This window comes from Protopterus annectens, chromosome 8.part0 (assembly GCF_019279795.1).
Source record: "Protopterus annectens isolate FY-2018-M chromosome 8.part0, PAN1.0, whole genome shotgun sequence".
In the NCBI taxonomy this organism is placed as follows: Eukaryota; Metazoa; Chordata; order Ceratodontiformes; family Protopteridae; genus Protopterus; species Protopterus annectens.
The window spans coordinates 315,500,120-315,524,923 of NC_056741.1; the positions used below are offsets into that span (position 1 = coordinate 315,500,120).

A 24,804-nucleotide genomic window follows, 5' to 3' on the forward strand; every position below is an offset into this window, starting at 1 on the left:
CAAGACAAATCCCTTTGTCTTCTCACAAGCCATCCACCAGGAAACTATATTGCAGTAAGTGGAACAGGTTCTCAATGTTGGCCAGTATACAGAAAATCGACCCTTTCTGAGCTCCTCTATCGTCCATTTTAGAATTTATGACAAAGATTTTTAAGGAAGGAGCAAGCAGCTGCCACAGTTTGAGTTCAGTTAGCCACCATATCAAATTTCCACCTTGGATTCGATGGGCTGAACGTTATGGGCCATAAGTTATCTAAGGCTTTTCTTAAAGGGGCTTTTCACATGAGACCTCCTGTCAAAATCCATTATTCTCCATGGAATTTGAATTTTATGCTGTCTCAAATAATCCCCCCCCCCTCCGAACCAGCATCTTCTTGTAATCTCGAATATCTGTCCTGGAAGACTATATTTCTAGTAGCCATTACTTCTGCCCGCAGAGTGTCTGAACTTCAAGCATTATCTATCAGACCTCCTTACATGAATTTCCATGCTGATAGTGTATCTCTCAGAAAAAAAACCTCCTTTTTGCCTAAAGTCTGTTCTGAATCCAATATCAATCAGGTCATTGAGTTGCCAGTCTTTTTCCCAACCACTCTAACAAATTGGAATACATGCTGCACAAACTTGATGTACACAGACAGGTTAGATTTTATCTTGATAGAACTAAGGATATTAGAAAATCAGATCAACTTTTTGTATCCTTTTCGGAGGCCAGAAAAGGTAATCCAGTGGCTAAAACAACTCTATCTAAATGGTTATCAGATTGTATATCCTTTGTTTATGCGAATGCAAACATGCCATTGACACACAAACCTAAGGCTCATTCTACCAGAGCCGTTTCTACGTCTTCTGCCTTTCAAGCTAAATTGCCCCTTTGACAGTATTTGTGCTGCAGCCACTTGTTCTAAACCTCATACCTTTATCACGCTTTACAATGCAGAGAAAGCTTCCTGGGAGAGGTCGGTCTTTGGTTCCACGATACTGAAAAACGTACTTCCATGAGCTACCCAAGATTGAGGGTGCTAGGGACGCTACCCATCAGTGAGAATAAATGGTGAGATTTAACAACTTCACATAAAGAAGTTATGTACTCAGCATAATGTTCCATGTGAGTTGTTTATCTCGCCTTTATTCTCACGTCCCTCCCTCTTTCCCCCTCCTGGCTGACAGTTGACTTAGAGGCTAGTACCATCCTGGTTATTCAATACTACTTCTTCCCCTTTGGGAAGTGCTTCCTTGTAGAAAAAGAAAAAAATAAAAGGGTATATATACTCACAGCAAACAAGATCTGAAGTAATTCCAGCAGTGCATTGTGGGATAAGGGGCTTGGACTCGAGCTACTGGCAAACCTTGAGCTTTGCTATCGGCCGTGTCGGAGCCGAGGATCGGCTCCGAACCCATCAGTGAGAATAAAGGCGAGATAAACAACTCACATGGAACGTTATGGTGAGTACATAACTTTTTTTTATAGACCATGGGGATCAGTCTCTAACCAGATGGGATAGGCTATTTAGAGCACAAAAAGAGAAATTTCCTAGGCTTAAAGTGACCCGCAGTGTCAGCTAGCCTAGTACTTGTCTATGAACCTATAAAAACTATTGTGGTAATCCCATTACCTCTGACAAGGGTGGAAAAGCTTTTGACAAGTTTTGGAAAAAGTGTATTCTGCTAGTATGTTAAACTGCTAGGCTCATATGGTTATTTTAATTCTGTCCTTTGTGAACATGCAAAAGTTAACTGTTAGCCTTTCCTGTTATGAGTTGAAAATGTCTTTGAATGACTCTTCAGTATCTGCTTCTCATGTAATTAACCATGCTGCTGCTTCTGTGTCAGTCGTGAGAAGATTTGCTTGGCTACATTCTCTGTCTTTTGAAGGTAACTGAAATTTTAAATTCTCCCATAGTCAAGGAAGTTTTGTTCGGCCATTCTGCAGCTGAGGTGCTCAACAGATTTGATAAGAGAGGAAGGCTAAAGGAGTAACTCAAGTCTTTCATCCCTTTACAGAACCTAAATAGTTTTTCAGCAGCAGTGACCTTCTGTGGTGTCATTGTGTGGGAATGGTTTGGTGTCCGAGGCAGCAGTGCTGCTTACACTGCTAGCAGACATTTGTCTATATGATGCAGTGATGGTATGGAAAATTATCAAAGGGTGGTATGTACATGTGAATTTTGTTATGACAGCCCAAGTCTTTTTGTAGGATGTTTCAATTGCACTGTTTTTATTAATGGATAAATGAATTTGGAATCTTACTTGCAGGCTGAGAGAACTTTGCGTGAAGTTGATGTTTCTTCATCCAGTAGATTATGGGAGAAAAGCAGAGGAACTATTGTGGAGGAAAGTTTACTATGAGGTTATCCAACTCATCAAGACGAATAAGAAGGTAGGCGCAGATCAAATGGGAATCGTGTTTGCATTAAACAGGGAAATTGTTTGAAATAAACCTGCTCTGCAGCTATGTCTTAATTGGTGCAGTCACGTGTTTAAAATTTTTTGTTATACAAATATCTCCTTATTACCATTAAATTGCATTTTCTGGAGAATGTAAAGTTTGAAACTTTTATGCCTGACATTATCTAGTGGCAAGTCCTCCATGGTTTGCCAGAATTCATAAATTTTACATGATTCAAACAATTCCGGTCTCCATTTACTTTTTGATTGACATTTGACTACCAGGAAAGTCTGACTGGGTAAAAGCCCATTTTCCAGGGGAAAGCTCCAAATTATTACGAAACATTTTAAGAACAATAATTTTGCAATCTTCAAAAGTAAAACAAAATCATCTGCAGTTTAAGTAATATAACAAATTAGACATAGTATAAAAACATTGGTTGGGAATCAATTCAAGACATGACCATCATTTAATTGTAGAGAAATTGAAGGTAAGTTAGTGTTGTACAAATAGGAATTGCACTATGAAGTGAGGGGAAAACAGGCTTATGTATATAGAGGGAGAAAGTCAGAGAAGAGAATTGGATAGCAGTAATTAAAGAAGGGAGAGAGTAAGGAGCTATAAGGAATGAAAAAGTACACATTTAGGGATATAGTTTGTACTGGTTCTGAGCAAGATTTTAGCTAGGAAGTCTTTGTGTGGTTTTGAAAGATGGGAGGATGGGTATAGACGTGATGGATACAGGTAAAGAGTTCCATGCCTTAGCAACCTTGTACAAGTATAGACAATGCCCAGCAGATTTTGCAAGGTTTATAGGCCGACAGGAGTTCATGGTCACTGGAGCACAATGACCGACTGGGAACATAGTTGTGTTGAATGTTTGTTTTTTAGTGCTGGAGGGACAAATGGACAATGGATAATTTTATAGGTGGTAAGTTGTTGTGTATATGTTTAGTTGATGTGGCAGTTCTAACCAATTTAGACTTTTTAATGCTATGCATCGGTGGGTTCTGAAAGGTGTATGTTCTGCAAATTTAGCACCTTTGTTTATAACATTGTTCAGGTTTCAAATTTTTTGAAGCCTGGAGGTTAGCAGGGATGAGGGCACCATAAAGAAGAGTGGGGAGTAGACAAGTAATGGCAAGTGTAGTTTTAGTTGCATCGGTGAGAACATTTTTGGCTGTGTAAAGCATCCCTAGTTTTTGAGTTTTTCTTATGCAATTTTGTATATGCAGGTTGAGTGTAAGGTTATCGTCCACTGTCACCCATAATAGTTTGCTATGAGAAGTGACTTCAGTGGTTATATTATCAAGAGACAGGACTTTAAATTTTGATTTTATCATAGGAGAGGGATTTAGGGAAAATGTAGTAGTTTGGTCTTTTTGGGGGTGAGCATGAGTTGTGAGTTATGAAGACATGATGTTAAAGTTGTCCAGTCTCACCTTCATTCTTGCCGGATGAGTTCGGAGCCGATCCTCAGCTCTGACTCAGCTATTTACTATAGCTCGAGCGCTCTTTACTGGCTCGAGGCTACCCCTTATCCCAGAATGCCTGGTGCCAGCTACCCAGATCTCGTTTGCCACTTCAGCTGCGAGGTTGCATCAATACTGGCTCAGGCTTAGTATAACTTTTTTCTCTTCTTAAAATTCAGTAATTTACTTCAAAAGTAGTATTTTTTTCACTTTTCTATAGTAGTTTGAAAGTTATTTAGTCCTAAACCCCTTATCTCGCCTTTGCTGTGTTTGTTTTCTGCTGTGTTGGCCATCGCTCTTTAGTCTCTAGGCCTTCTGTTGTTTCCTGAAGTCATTTAAATTAGAGAGTCCCCCCCCCCCCTTTAAGGGCAACCGTTTAAGTTAGATGCTCTCCTTTTAAGGTTTTATCATTATAATTTTTATTATTGTAGTGCATCTGTATAGTATGTCTAAGGAAGTTAAAACCTCAGGGTTCAAAAAGTATAACTCATGCTGTCAGAAGATGTCTCTGACAGATGGGAACACTAATTGCGTTTATTGCTTAGGGGCTCTGCACCTGCAGGACTCTTGTGCTATTTGTCATGCCTTTAGTCCAAGGGTCCTGCAGCAGTGGAAAAACAAGCTTATCCTCCGTGGATTATTAAAACGTGTTTCTCCGGCTAAAGCATCTCAGCCAGTGAAAACTTTGAAACCAGTCAAGCCGTCGGCTCCATGTTCGGAACCGAGCTGTGAGCTTGACAAACAAGGTGTGTCGGTGCCAGCTGGCACTGACAAGACTACCCCTCCATCGGCTCCAACTGTCATCTCGGAGCCGTCTCAGAGCCACAAAAGAGCTAGGTCTCCTCCTTTGGAGCCGATTTGCTCGGTGCCACAATCACCATTACTCCAAAGCAAATCCAGTCCTCAATCATCTTCCCACTCCTCTCGATCCTCAAGGTTATCAGATCAGGATGTGGAGAGAGTGGTCAGTAGGCTGCTTAAGTCACAGGCCCTTGCTAAAATGCTTTCGAGCCCACCTCAACAGGCTTCGGCTCCATCCGCTTAGATTTCGATTCCTCCTCCAACTGTACTTCGGAGCCGGAGCCCGAGCCCATGGACGCTCCGATGGTGGTTCCTTCAGCTCCGATGACATCCTCATTGGCTCAGACTACCTCAATTCTTCCACCCATTGGGGTATCTGGGTGCAGAAGCTCGCTCGTCTTTTCCGAGGGAGAAGTGGCATCGGACCCTTGTCTGACCCCGCTGTTCCTCTCGGAGTCGGCTCAGTTGAGCTCGGCTCCCACATCGGCCTCAGAGCTGTTGCTCTCTGCGCAGGGTGGTGTTCTGGTCTCTCAGGAGCTGGAACCCTCCTTGTGTCAAGACCGTGGCACCTTCGAGGTCATGTGGAGAGTGCTCTCCCCACAGATGACTCCACTATCGATTCCATCCCCTTCAGTGCCTGTGACAACCTCTGCTCCTCCTTCAGCCCCAAAGCGTAGGGAACCTATACCCCAGGACATCCCATTGGGTGAACCCTATTCTTCTGAAGCCTCCCCAGAGCATTCTGGGCAGGCTCCCCGGAAGAGGTGCAAGAGGAAGCACCTAGACTCACCTGAGTCTGTCACCACAGATACAGACCTGGATGAATCGGAGGAGTCCCCAAGGTCCCCCTCTGAAGATGTTTCCTTTTTGGATATCCTTGAGATACTCAGGCAGAGGCGTAGTTGGGCTTCCCTAGCCCCCTCCGAGGACGAGTCTGTATATCTGGATGCATTTGGTTCTCGACCTTCCACCTCCTGAGTGTCTCTGCCTTTTGATCCAGTTATGTCTGTAGTGTCTCAAAAGGCTTGGTCAGCTCCAGATTCCATGGAACCTGTTCCGAGGAGACCCAATAAATTCATCACAGCTCCCCAAGACAAACCATTTTTAACTAAAGGGGTCCCAGTTGATGCCATGGTGGTAGCAGCAGCCACAGAGAGAGAGAGCTGAAACCTCCTTATCTGTCCATCCACTGAATAAAGACTGTCGTACGATGGACAGATATAGGAGGCAAATGTTTTCTTCAGTGACCTTCTCCCTTAGGTCCCTGAATTATCTTTCCCATTTTACTAGGCTTCAGAGGGATCTCCTCAAAGAGCTTGGCGAGACCCTACAAGATCCTACAACTGAGGGAGCTTCAGCCAAGGTAGCTACCCAGCTTGTGACTCTTAATTAAATAGTCAACTCCTCCATGAGGCTTATTTCATACGCAGCCGATGGAGCGAGTAGAGCTGTGGGAACAGGAGTAGCTCTTAGGAGACATTCTTGGCTGTGGCTCTGTCAGTTTGTGGAACCTTTCAGAGCATCCTTCACCAGTACCTCCTTTGATGGCTCCTCTCTCTTTGGGCCTCAGGTGAAAGACACGCTTACCAGGTGTCAGCAGGAAGGCAAGATGCTCTCTGATGTTGGAGTCCATTTTTCCACTCCTACCAGACCATACCCAGAAGGTCAGAAGGGTGGAAAGATGTGGTTTTGAAAATCCCAGGGACCCTCGCCTGATACACGTAGTGAATTTTCCCCCAGGGGCAGAGGGGGAAATAATAACAATGGCAGATGCCGCCCTCGTGGCAGAGGGGGTCCACAAAATCAGGGTGACAGAGATTTGTTCTCTTCCAAACCTTATCAACATCTCTGAAGGGGTGCCCGACTGCTCAACTCTGGAGACAGTCTGGGGAAGGCTTTCATTGTACCCAACTGCCTGGCAAAATATTACAAAAGACAAATGGGTACTAGCCATTATATCCGGAGATTACAAGATTCCCTTTCTTCAACCCCCTTTTGTTTCAGAAAAATCCATTCCAGACGTTCCACCCAATCTAAGGGATCAGGCAGAAGTTTCAAGACTGCTAGAAAAAAGAGCCATCCAGGAACCCCCCGTAGATCAAGTAGGATCCGGAACTTACTCAAGATTCTTTTATTGCCCAAAAAGACATGGGACTGAAGACTAATACTGGATCTAAGCAGATTAAACAAATTTGTGCAAAAAGAAAAGTTGTGGATGGTAACACTGCAGTCCATTTTCCCCTTTCTAGGTCAGGACAATCGGATGTGCTCCATAGATCTTCAGGACGCTTACTGTCATATAAAAATGGACAGACGGTCCACGAGATTTCTACTCTTCAAGCTAGGGGGCCAGTCATTACCAATTCAGGGCTCTGCCCTTTGGTCTCACCGCAGCCCCCCAGGGTGTTCACCAAATGTATGGCAGTAGTCACGGCTCACCTGAGACATCAAGGATTCCAGGCATTTCCTTATCTGGACGACTGGCTCCTCACTGCTACCACCAGGCAACAAATTATAGAAGCACGAGATTACACCATCACATCCTGTGCTCAACTAGGCATCACAATAAACTTCGAAAAATCTGCCTTGTTGCCCTGTTAATGTATTACATACATAGGAGCAGAGCTAAACACAAGAAAAATGATTGTAAAATTGCCTCAGGAAAGAGTTTCCATTATTCGAAAACAAATGTCTCTTCTCTTGAGGAGCAAAAGAATTCAAGTAAAATATGATGTTCTTCATGTTTCACTGTTGCAGTCATTACATTTGGATTATCTGCTTGCAGGTAGCCCTCAGTCGGCCTGATTAAGGAAGTCATGGGTCCTGCGTCGGTTGCTGTCCCATCTTCCATGATGTCAGGTCGTCGGGGGTATAAAACATGCACCGATGCCATTACATCAGTCCTTCTTGCCGTGCGGTGCCCAAAGCAGAAGCAGTTCGCAAGTGCCGGTCGGCCAACTCCTGAAATTTTTGATGTTAAGTTGTCAATCTCGCCTTCATTCTTGCTTGATGGGTTCGGAGCCAATCCTCGGCTCCGACTCGGCACTTTGCTAAGCTCGAGAGTCACTTTTACCAGCTCGAGGCAGCCCCATATCCCATGATGCAAGGCGGTAAGTACCCAGATCTCGTTTGCCGCTTCGCTGATGAGGTCCTCCTTTTGCCAGCTCCTGGTAAGTGTTAGTTTTAAACTACTAGTTGCCCCAAAAGTTTAATATTTACAACTTTTCTTTAGAATACTTTTATTTTTACTTAATTGTAATCCCTTTTCTGACTAAAATTATTTTTCCTTCCCTTTCCTTTTAGTCAGGCCTTCATTCCCTCCCACCCCCCGTTAGGGTGTGTGTGTGAGAGGTTAACTATTGTTTAAGTTACATTTTTTAGTTGTCTGATTGGGACTGTGTGTGTGTACTGTTTTTTGGTATACTGCCATGTCCAAAGAAAGGGTCTCAGGCTTTAAGAAGTGTGACTCGTGCTGTCAGAAGATGTCTCTGACAGACGGTCACACTTCTTGCTTATATTGCCTGGGACCTCTCCACCTGCAGGACTCCTGTGCAATTTGTCACTCCTTTAGCCAGAGAGTCCTGCAGGAGAGGAGAAATAAGTTGATTTTAAGGGGTCTCCTTAAACCGGAGGGCTCTCTGGCCAAATCGGCTCCGAGCAAGACTTCAAAATCTTCCAAGGCCCAGGCTTCTGTATCTAAGCCGGTGGCCTCGGCTCCGACTTCTTCGAGTCGAATCGCTCGCTGGAGCCGATTCTGTCTTGCCAAAATCTTCGGCACCGATGGCTATCGGTGCTGATGCTGCTATAGTCACCTTGGTGTCGGCTCCGACTGGCTCCGACCACCATGTGGCTCAGGCTTCGGTGTCGGCGCCGACCGGCTCCGACACCGTTACTGTTATGTCTGTATCGGCTCTGGCTGGAGCCGATGCATCAAAACTTTCATTTGGAGCTGAAAAGTTATCGGCTCCGTCTGGATCTGTGGTCTCTTTGGCTCCGATGGTTCCTTCGAGGAAGAGGTCCAGGTCCCCTTCCTTGGAACCGATACTTTCGGCTCCGGCCTCACCTCTCCTTTCGGAGCGGAGCCATCGGAGCCGATCATCCAGGTCATCCAGGCTTTCAGACCATGATTTAGAGAGGGTGGTAAGTAGATTGTTGAAATCACAGGCACTGGCCCAGATGCTTCATAGTCCATCTCAACAGACGACTATCAGTCCACACCCTCTTCAAGTTCCTCCTTCGACTCTACCTCAGAGTTTGGAGCTGGAGTCTTCAGGGATACTTACTGCTACGGCTGAGGGGCAGATACCCCCCCCCCTTCTGCACCCTCTGCATCTACTCTTATCTCCTCTTCGAGACCTTCCTTGGAGGGATTCGGTGGTCGGGCTTCCCTGGTCTCCTCCGAGGGGGTGAGTGGCATCGGACCCTTGTCCGACCCCGCTCTTCCCCTTAGAGCCTCGGCCTTGGTGAGCTCGGCTCCGACATCTGCCTCGGAGCCTTCCCTTTCAGTGGGCCCGGGAGTCCCGGTTTCTTCCGAACGGGCTCTCTCGGATCTCCCTGGGAGGGGGGCCTTCGAGGTGATGAAGAGTGTGCTGGCCACTGGGCTCAGCCAGCAGTCTATTCCCTTAGCTCCTCCCTCTACAGTGCCTGTCGATATCTCTTCCATCTCTCTTGCTCCTGGACCCAGAGATCCACCGCCTCAGGTTTCCCCACTGGGAATATCCCCCTCTTCCGAGGATTCTCCTGACCAGTCAGGAGATCCTCCGCGCAAGAGGACTTGTAAGAGGAAACACCTAGACTCCCCTGAGTCTATCACTTCAGATACCGACTTAGATGAGTCGGAGGGATCCCCAAGATCCCCCTCTGAGGATGTCTCCTTTTCAGACATCCTAGAACTCCTAAAACAGAGGGGAAACTGGCCCTCCACAAATCCCTCTGAGGATGAGTCGGTATACCTGGAGGCGTTTGAATCTCGGCCCTCCACCTCCTGGGTGTCTCTGCCTTTCGACCCCCTTATGGAGGTTATTGCTCGAAAGGCTTGGGCTGCTCCTGACTCTGTAGAGCCAGTTCCTAGAAGGCCGTCTAAATTTATTACAGCCCCTTCAGAGAAGCAGATCCTTACGAAAGGTGTCCCTGTTGATGCCATGGTGGTGGCGGCCGCCACTAAGAAGGAACTTGCAGATCCTTCCGTACCAGTCCATCCTCCTAATAAGGATTCTAGGACCATGGATAGGTATGGCAAGCGGATATTCTCCTCAGCGACCTTTGCCATGCGCTCGCTGAACTACTTATGTCACTTCACCAGACTCCAAAGGGACATCCTTAAGGAATTAGGTGAAGTTGTGCAGGATCCTACGGCTGCAGGGGCTCAAGAGAAAATTGCTTCTCAGCTAGGAATACTTAATTCTATAGCTAACTCCTCCATGCGACTGATATCATATGCAGCAGATGGAGCGAGTAGAGCCGCAGGTACAGGGGTGGCTCTTAGACGTCAATCCTGGATGCGGCTCTGTAATTTTGCAGATCCCTTTAAGGCGTCCTTCACAAACTCTCCCTTTGATGGGTCAGCATTGTTTGGCCCTCAAGTGAAGGATACATTGACCAGGTGTGAGCAGGACGGCAAGACTCTTTCTGCCGTAGGGGTCCGTTTTTCCACCCCTTCTAGACCTTACCCCAAAGGACAGAAGGGTGGAAAGATGTGGTTCCGCAAATCCCAGGGAGTCACGCCGGATACACGTGGTCAGTTTACCCCTAGAGGCAGAGGGGGTAATAATAACAGACGCTCTAGAGGCAGAGGGGGTCCATAAAACCAGGGAAGCAGAGAGCCTCTCTCTGACAAGCCCTTCCAGCATCCCTGAGATGTTGCCCGACTGTCCATCCTTGGAGGCAGTCGGGGGAAGACTATCGCTGTACCCAGAAGCCTGGTGTTCCCTCTCTCAAGACAGATGGGTACAGTCGATTATATCTGAGGGTTACAAAATTCCTTTCGAGGAAAGTCCTTTCTCTCTCAAAAATTCCCTTCCAGATGTACCACCCAGTCTAAGGGAAGTTGCAGAGTTAGAAGTATTAAAACTTCTACAAAAAAGAGCCATTCAGCCAGTTACAACAGACCATTCAGAGCCCGGAATCTACTCAAGATTCTTTTTGGTCCCCAAAAAGACGGGAGACTGGAGACCAATACTGGATCTCAGCAGACTCAACAAGTCTGTGAGAAAGACAAGATTCCGGATGGTCACACTTCAATCAATTTTGCCCTTCCTAGAGAAGGACAACTGGATGTGCTCAATAGATCTTCAGGATGCGTACTATCACATAAAAATTCACAGACGCTCCAGAAGATTTCTCCGCTTTCGGCTGGGGTCCAGTCATTTTCATTTCAGAGCCCTGCCCTTTGGTCTCACTACAGCCCCCAGAGTGTTCACCAAATGTATGGCAGTGGTCACGGCTCACCTGAGGCGTCAAGGATTCCAGGTGTTTCCGTATCTCGACGACTGGCTCCTTTCAGCCACCACCAGGCATCAACTTCTTCAAGCCAGGGATTATACACTAAATCTCTGCACTCGATTAGGAATTTCGATAAACTACGAAAAATCCTCCTTATTGCCCTGCCAGTCTATTACCTTCATAGGCGCAAACTTAAATACTGTTTGGATGTCAGCAACCCTCACAGACCAAAGAATCTCAGATATACAAAGTCACGTGAGGATCATCCTTGCCAGCAAAAAGGTGCAAGCCAGAATGGTTCTGAAGGTGTTGGGACTCATGGCTGCGGCTATTACCCTTCTTCCCCTGGCCCGCTTCCACATGCGTCTGCTTCAATGGATGTTGTTCGCTCAATGGTCTTATCAACAACTTCCAATGCGTCACCAAATCCTGGTGACACAAAATTGCAAGAATCATCTTTCATGGTGGATTACTTCCCCCCAGATTCACCAAGGCAGACCCTTTGTATCCCCGGCCCCGGTAGCCACTGTCACTATGGACGCCTCCCTGATCGGGTGGGGGGGGTCATTATCAGGGCAGGATGGTTCATGGGACGTGGCAACCGTTCGAATACCACCTGCACATAAATGTCCTAGAGATGAGAGCAGTGCTTTTAACGTTGCAAGCCCTCAACGACTTTCTTCCCTTGGGAACAATTGCAGTTCGCACAGACAACATGTCTGTAGTATGGTATATCAACAAACAGGGTGGAACCAAGTCCTACCCCTTGTGTCGAGAAGCTCTCAGACTTTGGCAATGGGCGATCTCCTCTCATCGGTTTCTGGTAGCAATGCATATCCCTGGGAAAACCAACATTCTAGCGGACAGATTGAGCAGAGCTATTCTCATACCTCATGAGTGGTCTCTCAAACAGTCTATTGTGGAGGAGATTTTTCTAGAATGGGGCCGCCCATGTTGCGATCTTTTTGCTACTTCCCAAAACAGCAAATGCCCAGACTTCTTTTCTCTCTTCCCACTTCCAGGCCATCCCCCCAGAGACGCTCTAACCCAGGATTGGCCCCAGGGACTTCTTTATGCCTTTCCTCCCTTTCCGCTGATTCCACAAGTACTCCAGAAAGCCACCGTTTTGAGAGCCAAGATGATTCTCTTTGCTCCCTATTGGCCTCGACAGATTTGGTTCCCGTTCCTCCATCGTCACCTTTTGGTGCAGCCGTGGCATCTGGACCCAGTACCAGACCTTCTGATTCACCAATCGGGTCAGCTGCACCGGTCTATCCCTTCTCTCAACCTCACAGCTTGGTTGCTCCACTTGCTTCCTTAGCCAGGCTTCCTATGATCTCTAATCCCATTAGGGATATCATAGTGGCTTCCCTAAAATCCTCTACTAGAAGGATTTATACCAGCAAATGGAAACGCTTCTCTTGTTGGGCAAAAGCCAAAAATATTGATCCTTTTACTGCCCCTGTTCAAGCAGTCTTGGATTTCTTAGCGGAAATCTTTCACGCGGGCTCTTCATCTTCCACTGTCAAAGTTCAGTTGGCTGCTATCTCAAACTTTCATGTTGGGTTTGCAGATCACAACATTATGTCCCACAGGCTTTGTAGAGCTTTTCTAAAAGGAATTTTTCTCCTGAAACCTCCAGTCAGGAGTCCTCCTCCTCAATGGGACCTAAATCTAGTGCTGACATCCTTGATTCTTCCTCCCTTTGAGCCAGCTGTTTCATGTTCCCTGAAATTTCTGTCATGGGAAACACTCTTCCTTGTTGCTATTACCTCGGCAAGGAGAGTTTCTGAACTTCATGCTCTCTCTGTTCGTCCCCCTTATTTGGTCTTCCACAAAGACGGTATCCTTGAGAACTAATCCAACCTTTTTGCCTAAGGTGGCCTTGAAAAATAATTTGAATCAATCTATTGACCTCCCTGTATTTTTCCCTAATTACTCAAACCGATCGGAACAGAAATTACATTATCTTGATGTTCACCGCCAACTCAGATATTATTTGGACAGAACAAAACAATTCAGGAAATCCGATCAGCTCTTTCTTTCTTATGCTGATAACAAGAAAGGCCTTCCTGTCTCCAAAGTGACCTTATCTAGATGGCTTTCTTCTGTCATCTCTGAAATCTATCGACTCGGGAAAACAGCTGTGCTCGAAACCTAAAGCTCATTCAACCAGAAGCTTAGCCACTTCCACAGCCTTTCAGGCTAGACTTCCATTAGACACTATTTGTGCAGCAGCCACTTGGGCCACTCCTCATACCTTTGTTTCTCATTACAAATTGGATTTGGCCTCCAGGGATAGAGCCAGTTTTGGCTCTACAGTTCTCAAGAGTCTGTTCCATTGAGCCACCCAGGATAGAGGTGCTAGGGACGCGGTCCCATCAAGCAAGAATGAAGGCGAGATTGACAACTTAACATTGAGAAGTTATGTACCTACCATAACGTTCCATGTTAGTTGTCTTCTCTCGCCTTCTTTCTTGCGACCCACCCTCCTGCCCCCTCGCCTGGACAGACCCTTTTTCTCCCTACATGGAAGAATGCTTCTTAAGACCAGACAGTTCTGATCTTCCTACCCATCCTTCAGGTTTTTCTGCCTTTCTTTCTTCCTTCTGGGAAGTTTTTATGCTAGGTGTTATTGCCTATAGATAACAAACGAGATCTGGGTACTTACCGCCTTGCATCATGAGATATGGGGCTGCCTCGAGCTGGTAAAAGTGACTCTTGAGCTTAGCAAAGTGCCGAGTCGGAGCCGAGGATCGGCTCCGAACCCATCAAGCAAGAAAGAAGGCGAGAGAAGACAACTAACATGGAACGTTATGGTAGGTACATAACTTCTCATTTTCGAGTTTCAGAGCTGAAGTCTTCAACTAAAGCCAAGTACCCCGTTGGGGAAAGTTTTTCTTGCTCCTTACTGATGTCAGTAAAAGTTAATAATTGCATTACTTCTGGAAAGCAAATACCTCATAAAGATTTTCATTTGTACTGTATTCTTTGCCTAGGCCCCGACCATGACGCACTTTGCTGTCAGTTTTGTGCTTTAGTTAATCAATGCACTATCTGTCGTCGGTATATTTTCACCTCTAAATATTTTGGTTCTCTGTTCATCCGACTACCAGGATTCTGAAAAATGCAAAGATAGACAGAGGCCGCCGAGGTCCAAAACTGCCAATGACGCTTCTCGTAAGCCAGTTGCCAGTTCGCCGGTACTCAGTGAGGCGCTTTTGCAGCCCCTGATACCCGCTACTTCTGATTCGCAGGCCTCTACTGAGACCCAATTGGAGTCCGGTGTGCCGCGAGATGTTTCATCTATGGAACTCGTGGATGTCTCTACCTTGGATAGGTCCGGAGCTGCTGTGCAGGCACCTGCTTCTGAGGGTGTATTCAGGCCTACGGGCTTGCATATTAAAGCGATGCCTCCTTTACTTGGGCCTAAATCTCGATCCATGCCTAAAAAACCGATGCCCAGGCCACATGCTCAGGCCTCTATGCCTAAAAAACAAATTATAAGAATGGCTGAAGATCTAATAACTCTAATCAGGGGTAGCCACCCCCCCCCCCCCTTCTAAGAGGCCTAGAACTGAAGTTGATTATGAATCTTCTGATCAGGATTCTCTTTTTTTTCTGATTCTTCTGATGATCTGGATTTGCCCTTAACTACTTATGAAGATTCTGATGCAGAGGATTCCATTCCCTCTGCTTCCCCTCTTGAGGATTTTTCTTTTGGGGAAACCTTACATACTCTAAGGGAGCATTTCCACTGGGAAAGCCAGGATTTTTCTGATTCAAAAAAAGAGGCTTAGGGATTTCCTTCTCCTACCTCAGCATAGGCCTTTAGCTATTCCTCCTGTACTAGACGATGTTGATGATGCTTTTTCGGAATCTAGTTTGGCCCCTGATTCCCCTGCCTCCTGCTCCCAGAAAACCTGACAGATACTACGGGGTCCCTGAATCCCACAAGTTCATTTTTAAAAATCCTGTTACAGATCCAGAGACTATTTCACAAGGGCCCAGGGGCATTGAGGCTTCTACTGCTAAAAATCCTATCCCCTCTGATAGAGACTCCAGGGCGCTGGATAGATGGGGTAAGAAGGTTTACACTTCTGCAACCTTGGCCATTAGGGTTTTAAACTGCCAGTTTCATATGTTAAAGTATCAGCAACATGTTATTGGACTGCTTAAACAGAAAATGATGTTGATTCCTGACTGTGTGGAAAATAAAGAATTGCAGGATTTAATACATTCTGCTGAAAAAGTTGGAAAACATACTTTGCAATGTGGTTTTGATTCATTAGAGGCCTCTTGCAGGGCTGCTGTTACTGGGTCTGTGCTCAGAAGGCATGCTTGGCTTAAGGAGCAATCTTTGCATGATCATGTTAAAACTAAACTGTTGGATGCTCCTTTAAATCAGGGCAGCCTGTTTGGCAACAAGGCTGATGAAGTTCTTAAAAAGATGGAAGATAAAGCTAAATCTATGCAAACTGTTAAAGATTTCTTACAAGTTCAGCCTCCTAGATTTAATAGGCACTGGCCCTCTAAGAATTGGTCCTTTCCAGCTCCTTCCAGGTCTTCTCAAGCCAAACCCAGACACAGCAAAAACCCCAGATTTCAGTCCCAGGGGGCTCACAGAATTAAGCAGTGGTGGGCCTCCACTTCCAAATCTGGGGATAATAAGACTCCCCCTATGGTAAACTGTCTCAATGACTTCCTTCTAAAATTTCCAAGCACTTATCAACTGACTGCCCCTTTGGGGGGTGAATTTTGCTCTTTATGCAAAGAATTGAGAACTCATTACCCAGGACAAATGAGTTTTCAATATAGTGTCCCAGGGATACAGATTTCACTTCCACATGTTGCCAACACCAAGCGGGTGGCTGGACCTACCGCCAAATCAGTGGGCAGAGGCCCAAAAACAAGTACTTTCTCTCTTAAGCATGGGGGCTGTTTAACTGGTACCAGAAGAGGAAAAAGGACAAGGTTTCTACTCAAGACTTTTCCTGGTACCCAGAAAAGACCATTCATGGCGTCCTATCCTTGACCTGTCTACTCTAAACACCTTTTTGGAGATTCCAAAATTCAAGATGCTGACCCTTCATCAATTACTTCCTATGCTAGGCAAAGATGCCTGGTTGGCAACACTAGATTTAAAAGAAGCATACCTGCACATCCCAATTTAGGGAATCTTGCAAAAGATACCCACGCTTCAAAGCAGGCTACACACACACTCAGTTCTCTGCACTGCCCTTTGGCTTATCTACTGCGCCCAGGGTATTCACAGAGTGCCTAGCTCCAGTTACTGCATTTTGCAGGCAAAGAAATATTCAAATATGCCCATACCTGGACGATTGTCTAATTCAGGCAGAAAGCCAGGACATTTTTTGAATCATCTGGCCTTTGTACAAAGGATTCTAACTTGTCTGGGGTACACCATAAATGAAAAGAAAGCACACCTGGTTCCCTGTCAACAAATTGTATTCCTGGGACCAAGCTTGAATACAACTTCCCAGATGGCTTACCCCACGCCAAAGAAAAAAATTAATTTGACAACCTGCTTCAAACAAGTGGCCACAAAAACCCTGCTATCCGCAAGACAAATGCTGCAAGCCTTGGGGTTCATGGCGTCCTGCATTCTTCTAATTCTATATGCAAGACTGCATAAGAGGAAACTACAGTGGTATCTAAAAAGCCTATGGTGTCAACATTCTCAAGACCTGGAAACAATGATTCCTATCATACCTTGCCTACATCTAGAGTTCCTTTGGTCGGCAGAGGCCTGCCACCAAAAAAAAGGGACTACCTTTCACACCACCCCCTGCTGCCCAAACCCTAACTACAGACGCATAAAACTATGCATGGGGGGCTCACATGACAGGGGAAGTGCATTCAGGGCAAATGGAACCCAAGTCAAGTGCATATCAATCAAAAAGAAAAGTTAGCTGTACAGAATGCTCTGACAGCCTTCAAGGACCACATTCTTCCAGGACAACTAATGGTAAAGACGGACAACACCACTGTTATGTGGTACATAAACAAGCAGGGGGGGTACACATTCTTACCCCCTCTGCAGACTAGCCATGGCATTGTGGAACACAACCTTGAGCTATCAAGTGCACCTACAAGCTCAGTTCCTGCCAGGAAAATTAAATACACTGGCAGACGGACTAAGCAGAAACCTCATGGACCCACATGAGTGGAAACTGGAACCAAGGATTTTCAACATGTTGACAAGCAAATGGGGGAGCCCAGATATAGACCTGTTTGCCTCTCCCCAGAACTACCAATTGGACAAATTTTGCACAAGGACTCCCCACAAACAAGCCTGGAAAGTGGATGCTCTGTCCTTCAACTGGAAAAACCTATTTGTCTATGCCTTCCCCCCTCTGCCTCTGCTCTCCAAAGTACTACAAAAAATCAAACAGGACAAACCAAGGATGATTTTGATTGCTCCCGACTGGCCGCACCAACACTAGTACCCTCTCCTGTGCAGTGTGTCACGGTTATCTCCATTTCATCTACCTCAGACTCTTTCCCTGCTGTCTCAGCAGGAGAACCAGATTCTGCACCCTCAGCTTCTAACACTGAACCTTGCAGCCTGGCTAATTACCTAATCTCTCCTTTACCATCCGTCAGTAAACCTGTGATGGATATCATTTTAGAGGCAAGGAGGCCTAGTACTAGAAAATCTTATGCTGAAAAATAGAAAAGATTCTGTGCCTGGAACCAATCTCAAGGGATGAGCACAGCAGCGCCAAATTTACCTCAGATTTTACAATACTTAACAGAGATGCTTCACAAGGGCCTGTCTTTTTCCTCCATTAAAATCGACACCTCAGCCATTTGTGCTCATTATAACACAGAACCTCCCCTCTTCTCCAATCCAGTGCTCAAGCAGTTCCACAGAGGGGCCAAAAATTTGAGACCACCCAGGAGAGCTCCAACCCCAGCCTGGGACCTTAACTTTGTCTTGGAGAAACTCACTGTACCTTCTTTTGAGCCAGCCGCTACTGCAGACTTGAAATTTCTTTCTTGGAAAACTGCTTTCTTTTTAGCAATCACTTCAGCTAGAAGGGTATCTGAATTACAAGCCCGTATGGCAGTGGAGCCTTTCATCATCTTTCATGCGGACAGGGTGTCCCTCAGAACCAATCCATCCTTCATGCCCAAGGTGGTATCCAGTGTGGCTCTTAATCAGTCCATTCATTTGCCAACCTTCTTTCCCAATCCACAGAATAAAGGGGAACAGATGCTGTATTCCTTAGATGTGCACAGACATCTTAGATTTTACTTGGACAGGACTAAACCTCAAAGGAAATCTGAACAACTGCTGGTGGCATTTGCTGCAGGGGCAGAGGGGAAGGCTGTTTCAAAGCAAACCATTTCTAAATGGATATGCCATTGCATTCATTTCTGCTATAAGCACCATGGAAAACCTATCCACCAGGGGATTAGACCTCACTCCACCAGGGCTGCATCTACCTCTACAGCCTTTCTCAGAGGCGTCCCTACCAGGGACATCCTAGAAGCTGCTATCTGGAGTTCTGTACATACTTTCACCAAGCATTATCATTTGCCAATTTTCTCTAAATCCAGAGCTGGCTTTGCTACTGCAGTCTTGCAGGGTCTTACAGCTGGCCCTAATGCCATCTAAATTCCTCCTCCTAACCATAGCTTTGGGAATCTACCCAAATGTAATGACTGCAACAGTGAAACACGAAGAACATAGTACAGTTGTGTACACTTACCATAAATGTAGATGTTCGACTGTATTCACCGTTGCATTCCTGGTTACCCTCCTTACTATGCTTAAAAGCCTTTTTGGTGTATTTGCTTTTTTGTTGGAGGTATATCTTTGTGCTTTTATATTTTATTGCTTCCCATTAGGGGGGGCATGTGACATCTGGGGCAAGAAAAACTGATGTAATGGCGTCGGCTGCATGTTTTTTATACCCCTAACATCATGGAAGATGGGACAGCAACCGACGCAGGTTCCAAGACTTAATCATGCCGACTGAGGGCTACCTGCTAGCAGATGACCCAAATGTAAATACTGCAACAGTGAATACACTCGAACATTTGCATTTATGGTAAGTGTACACAGCTGTACTTTCTTCAAGTTTTAGGGTCCATGGCAGCAGAAATTCTTGTAGTTCCCTTAGCACGCTTTGACATGAGAATCTTTCAGTGGCTTCTTTTCAAGCCATGGTCCTTCCAGGAATTACCCATGTCTCACATGATGCTAATTACGAAATCTTGCAAAAGACACCTTTCCTGGTGGATGGTCTCCCCACTAGTTACTCGGAGCAGACCTTTCATGGAATCCTATCCAGTGGCCACATTGACCACGGATGCTTCCCTGATAGGGTGGGGGGGTGCATTATCTAGGGAAGACAGTCCAAGGCACTCAGCAACCTCACGAGTACTACTTGCACATAAACGTCCTGGAGATGAGAGCGGTGCTCCTAGCTTTGCAAGCTCTTCAGGACCCTGTCCCTGCCGGGACTATTGCAATACAGACGGACAATATGTCAGTGGTTTGGTACATCAACAAACAGGGCGGAACCTGGTCTTACCCCTTGTGCCGAGAGGCCCTCAGACTGTGGCAATGGGCGATTTCTTCCCATTGTTTTCTGAGAGCAGTGCATATCCTTGAGACATCCAATGTCACAGCGGACAGGCTCAGCAGGGCTATTCTAATGCCTCACGACTGGTCTCTGAAACAAGAAATTGTGGATCTTATTTTCCGCAAACGGGGCCAGCCTTGCTGCAATCTCTTTGTCTCTCCCCTCAACAACAAATGCAGCAGCTACTTCTCCCTTGTTCCTCCTCCAGGTCAGACTCCCAGGGACGCTCTAGTCCACAATTGGCCTCAGGGACTCCTTTATGCATTCCTCCCTTTCCCGTAATTCCAAAAGTCATTCAGAAAGCAAAATTGTTGAGTTGCAAAATGATCCTCATTGCCCCCTATTGGCCTCGACAGATTTGGTTTCTGTTCTGCCACTCCCACCTTCTAGTCCAGCCTTGGATTCTGGACCCATTACCGGACCTCTTGATTCATCAATCAGGCGGGCTACATCACTCCCTCCAATCTCTCAGGCTCACAACTTGGTTACTCCACGTCCAGTCCTAGCCAGGCTTCCCAGTATTTCCCCAGCAGTGCATGAGATTATTGTTTCCTTCCATAAGGCAAATACAAGTTAAGTCTATGCTAGCAAATGGAAAAGATTCTATTACTGGGTAGATTTCAGGAATTTAGATCCTTTTACAGCTCCTGTACACGAGATTTTGGATTTCCTAGCAGAACCGTTTCATTCTGGTGCAGCTGCTGCTACCATCAGAGTACAACTGGTTGCCATTTCAAATTTCCATGTCAGAGTTTCTAACTCCAGCATAATGTGTCTCAAACTCTGTAAGGCCTTCATGAGAGGTACCTCTCTACTTAGACCCCCTGTGAAAGAGCCAGTTCCACCTTGGGATTTCAGTTTAGTTCTTATCTCCTTCATATTGCCACCCTTTGAACCAGCAACGTCATGTTCATTGAAGTTTCAATCTTGGAAAACTCTTTTCTTAGTTGCTATTACTTCTGCCAGATGGGTTTTAGAACTTCATGCATTATGCGTTCGCCCTCCATACCTAGTTTTTCACAAAGACAGGTTCTCTCTGAGAACTAATCCATATTTTCTACCTAAAGTTTGTTCAGACCACAATTTGAATCAATCCATGGAACTCCCTGTTTTTTTCCCCAATCATTCCAACAAGGCAGAATACAAAGTACACCAATTGGATGTGCATAGACAACTGCATTTCCATCTCCATAGAACTAAAGAAATGAGAAAATCAGATTAGTTGTTCCTTTGATTTGCTAACCACAAACAAGGCCTTCCAGTTTCTAAAGTAACATTTTCGAAATGGTTATCGGACACCATAGTCCATACCTACCACTTGCGACAAAAAGATCTTCCAACAAAACCCAAAGGTCATTCAACCAGGTCAGTAGCTACTATGGTGGCATTTCAGTCTAGACTGCCCATAGATTCAGTTTGTGCAGCAGATCCTCATGCATTCATTTGTCATTACAGAGTAGATGTGGTCTCCCGGGGCAGAGCTTCCTTTGGTTCCGCGGTTCTGAAGAGTCTGTTCCAATGAGCCACTCAGGATTGAGGTGCTAGGGACGCTGTCCCATCCAGCAAGAATGAAGGCGAGATTGGACAACTTAACATAAAGAAGTTATGTACCTACCATAACGTTCCATGTTGTCCTTTATCTTGCCGTCCTTCTTGCGTCCCTCCCTCCTTCCTCGAGGATTGAGAGGAGTTTCTCAATGGTTTCACTGGCTAATTTGTTTTATTAGTTGTTTCTCAACCAAACCATGACAATTAACTGTATATCCAGGTTATTAATGGATTATCTTCTATAATTATGTCTAGTGTAAGCTATCTCAAATGAGATCTGGGTAGCTGACGCTGGACATTCTGGGATAAGGGATAGCCTCAAGCCAGTAAAGAGCTCTCGAGCTATAGTAAATGGCCAAGGCGGAGCAGAGGATCGGCTCCGAATCCATCCAGCAAGAAGGAAGGTGAGATGAAGGACAACTAACATGGAATGCTATGGTAGGTACATGACTTTTTTTTTCAGTCACTGCTGAAGTTTCCTGAGTAATTTGTTTGGAGGTGTACCACTTTGTCAGATGTGCAAATGAGTGGAATCATCTGCATATTGTGTTAGAGTGGCCTGTGGTGGAAGTATAGAGTGTTGGTGAAAATGTTAGAGGAGGGGACCAAGATCAGAGCCTTGTGGTACACTGTTGGTGACTGGGAAGCAAGGAGAGGGAGTAGATTGCCATTTTACTGACTGATACCTATTGGACAGATAGCTTTTGAAGCACAGAAGAGTGGGCTGAGAGAGACCTAACGAGGGCATTTGAAGAAGTTTGCTGTGACAAACTATGTCAAAGACTTTAAACTAGTCTAAAAATAACAAGAAATGCAGCCAAAGACAGGACCTCAAATGGAAGCAGTTCTCTTTATTGGATACAACCACAAAAAACGTTAAGCACTTTCGTCCCCCATAAAATTACATGGGACTTCAGAACAAAAACCATCTGGATAAGCTAGGTTTAAATATTACTATTCAAACACATGCTCAACCAATCAAAGTTTAAAAAAAAAAAAAAAAAAAAAACAAACAGTAAAATAATTGAAAAGGCTAATTAACCCTCAAAGTGCCCGAGTTTTAGCAAACCGTTTATACTAGTATATTCATTCAGACCAGAATACTCAAATGCATTTAGCTTAAGTTGCCACCTTAGTTCACATAATTCCAAGTGTTCTGGTAAAACCGTCCCTTGGCTGTTATCTGCTGCAGGACAAAGAAACCAAATACATGTTCATTATGTTCTATTATATGTTTAGATAATACATTTGTACTTTTACTAATTTTTATATCATTTAGATGTTCATACATTGTTTCTCTAAACTTTCAACAAGTTTTTCCTATATAAAATACAGAACAATGCAGGCATTTTGCAGCATAAACAACACTTTTAACCTGACAAGTAAAATGACAATGTATGTTACACTGGTAGTCCTCCAACTTGAATTTCTCCCATTTTAATGACACTGGGGCATTGCCTACACATCCCACATTCCCAGAGGGCTTGTTATTACTATTATTTATTATACAAGTGCAAATGTGTGTGCATACAATGAATTATTTATAATAAACTTATTATAATTAAGCAGTATTAATGCGTACATTCTAGTAAATGTTGCTGTGTTGCACATGCAGTCTTGGTCAATGTCTTTGTTAGTATTTTTTTCTTTGTTTTGCTAAGTGCATTTAATAATTATTATCTTTGCCAATGTAGCCTAAGTTGTGGCTGAAAATGGTCCTGGGACCAGTTCCCTTTCCTGGACACCAAAGTATAAATAAATATGAAATAGAAAAAAGGAGGGTGAACATGTTAGAAATAATTGAGGAACTCGTAAAGCACGTATTAAGTCTAATCATTCATGACAGAAAAAAATCCTCCCACTGAAGGCATTGGGAAGTAGCAGACAGACTAAGTTTAGAGCCCTACTTGTCACTTGTAAATGTACAACAAGGATCATTTACTGCAGTGAGAGTTTCACACCTTAGCATGAGTATGAGTGTGTGTGTGTGTGTGTGTGTGTGTGTGTGTGTGGGGGGGGGGGGGTTGTCAAATATTTTAGGACTACAAAAGACCCCTCTTACAAAAATCTGTTATTTATTTACTTTTGCTGCAAGTAGCTAATAGATATTTGTACAGACACACAAATGAGGCTCAGTCAGGTAAACATTGAAGCAGCCCTGTTACAGGAGGTGTGTTTAGATGACTGTGCTTTACAGTCTTGCCATTCAGTCTTAATTGCATGAGAAAACAGCACCACTTCCTTGTGTCTAGCATGAGCTATATAAAGAGGACTTAAAATGTATTCTGGGAAGAAGGAATACAAGCAAGAAAACAAGATCACGTTACCAAGGCAGGCCCCATCATCCTCCATTTAGAGAGAAACACAATAAAATTGTAAAAGAAGCACTTGGAGTGATTCTGAGCCATTAAAATGAGTCAAAAACAAAGATACAATGAAAAAAAAAGTGTTTTTTTAGAGTTCTCAGGTGGAATTTTCCTTTAATACATGACAGTGTAGTAATGAAAATGTCTGGGCAAACTTGGAAAGGTTACTGTTTTATAACTATGCTGTTTAATTGGATGTGTGAGATGTCTAGTCGTTTAGAATGGGAGATGATCACTGAAAGAGTCTGACATTGTACCTGTGGTGAAGTATTTGCTAGGGTCTGATACTAGGATCCAGTCTAATAGAGAATTTGATGTCTTGCTGTAATTTGTGGGGCTATTAATTAGTTGTGTATAACCATACAGGTTTGTGCTAGATGTAGAGTTTCCAAAGCAGTGAAAAGAAGGCCACTGTGGATAACCTTCACTACAGCAACAAGTCCAAACAACAGAAATAAAAATTGTAGTGCAGAAACACAGCCAAAGTAATAAAACACACAAATTTAATAGAGGTATGCGCTTTCACATCTGATATGATGCTTCTTCAGACCAAAAGAAACTCATCACAGCTCAGCTTATATAGTTAAAACACAATTAAATAATTAGTTAATCATTCAATCAACTGCCAGTTAAAAGTGACCAATAAAAACAAGAACAGCATACATAAATACACTTCTATTTCAAACTTCTATTTTTAAGGTGAGGTTTTATTGATGCTCTATAATTTAAGCCAGGAAACCGATCTGCTTGAAGTTCAGTAATCCATTTTAGTTCCTTTAGCTCAGTAATATTTCTTAAATCACCTAACCTAGGTCCTAAATGTACACATTCTTTAACACTAAAGGTGTGAGACTGATTGAAAGATACTAAATGTTTGGCTAGGGCACTTCTATTAATGTCTCTCCTTTTCATTGCTAAAAGATGTTCCCTGACCCATTCTCAGAGAGTACGGTTCATCATACCTACATAAAAAGAGCTGCAGGTATTACATTCGGCAAGATAAATTAAATGTTTAGTATTGCAGTCTGCTGATATTTTAAAGTATTTCTTTCTAGTAGTGGGGTGAATAAATTCACTATGTTCAGCTAAAATGCTACATATATTACACTTCCCACACGGTGTTAGACCTAGTCTTGAAATTTCTATTATACTGTTGTTATTTACATTGT

At 44.5% G+C, this 24,804-nt stretch overlaps 1 protein-coding gene across 1 annotated transcript in view; it reads left to right on the forward strand.

The window, feature by feature from the left end:
- The window catches only part of SMG5 (SMG5 nonsense mediated mRNA decay factor), a 2,571,376-nt gene that overhangs the window by 240,891 nt on the left and 2,305,681 nt on the right, over positions 1-24,804 (forward strand). Inside the window, exon 3 of the mRNA XM_044079814.1 lies at positions 2,257-2,380. Within this exon, the coding sequence (XP_043935749.1) occupies positions 2,257-2,380 (124 nt within the window). The remainder of the gene's footprint in view (positions 1-2,256; positions 2,381-24,804) is intronic.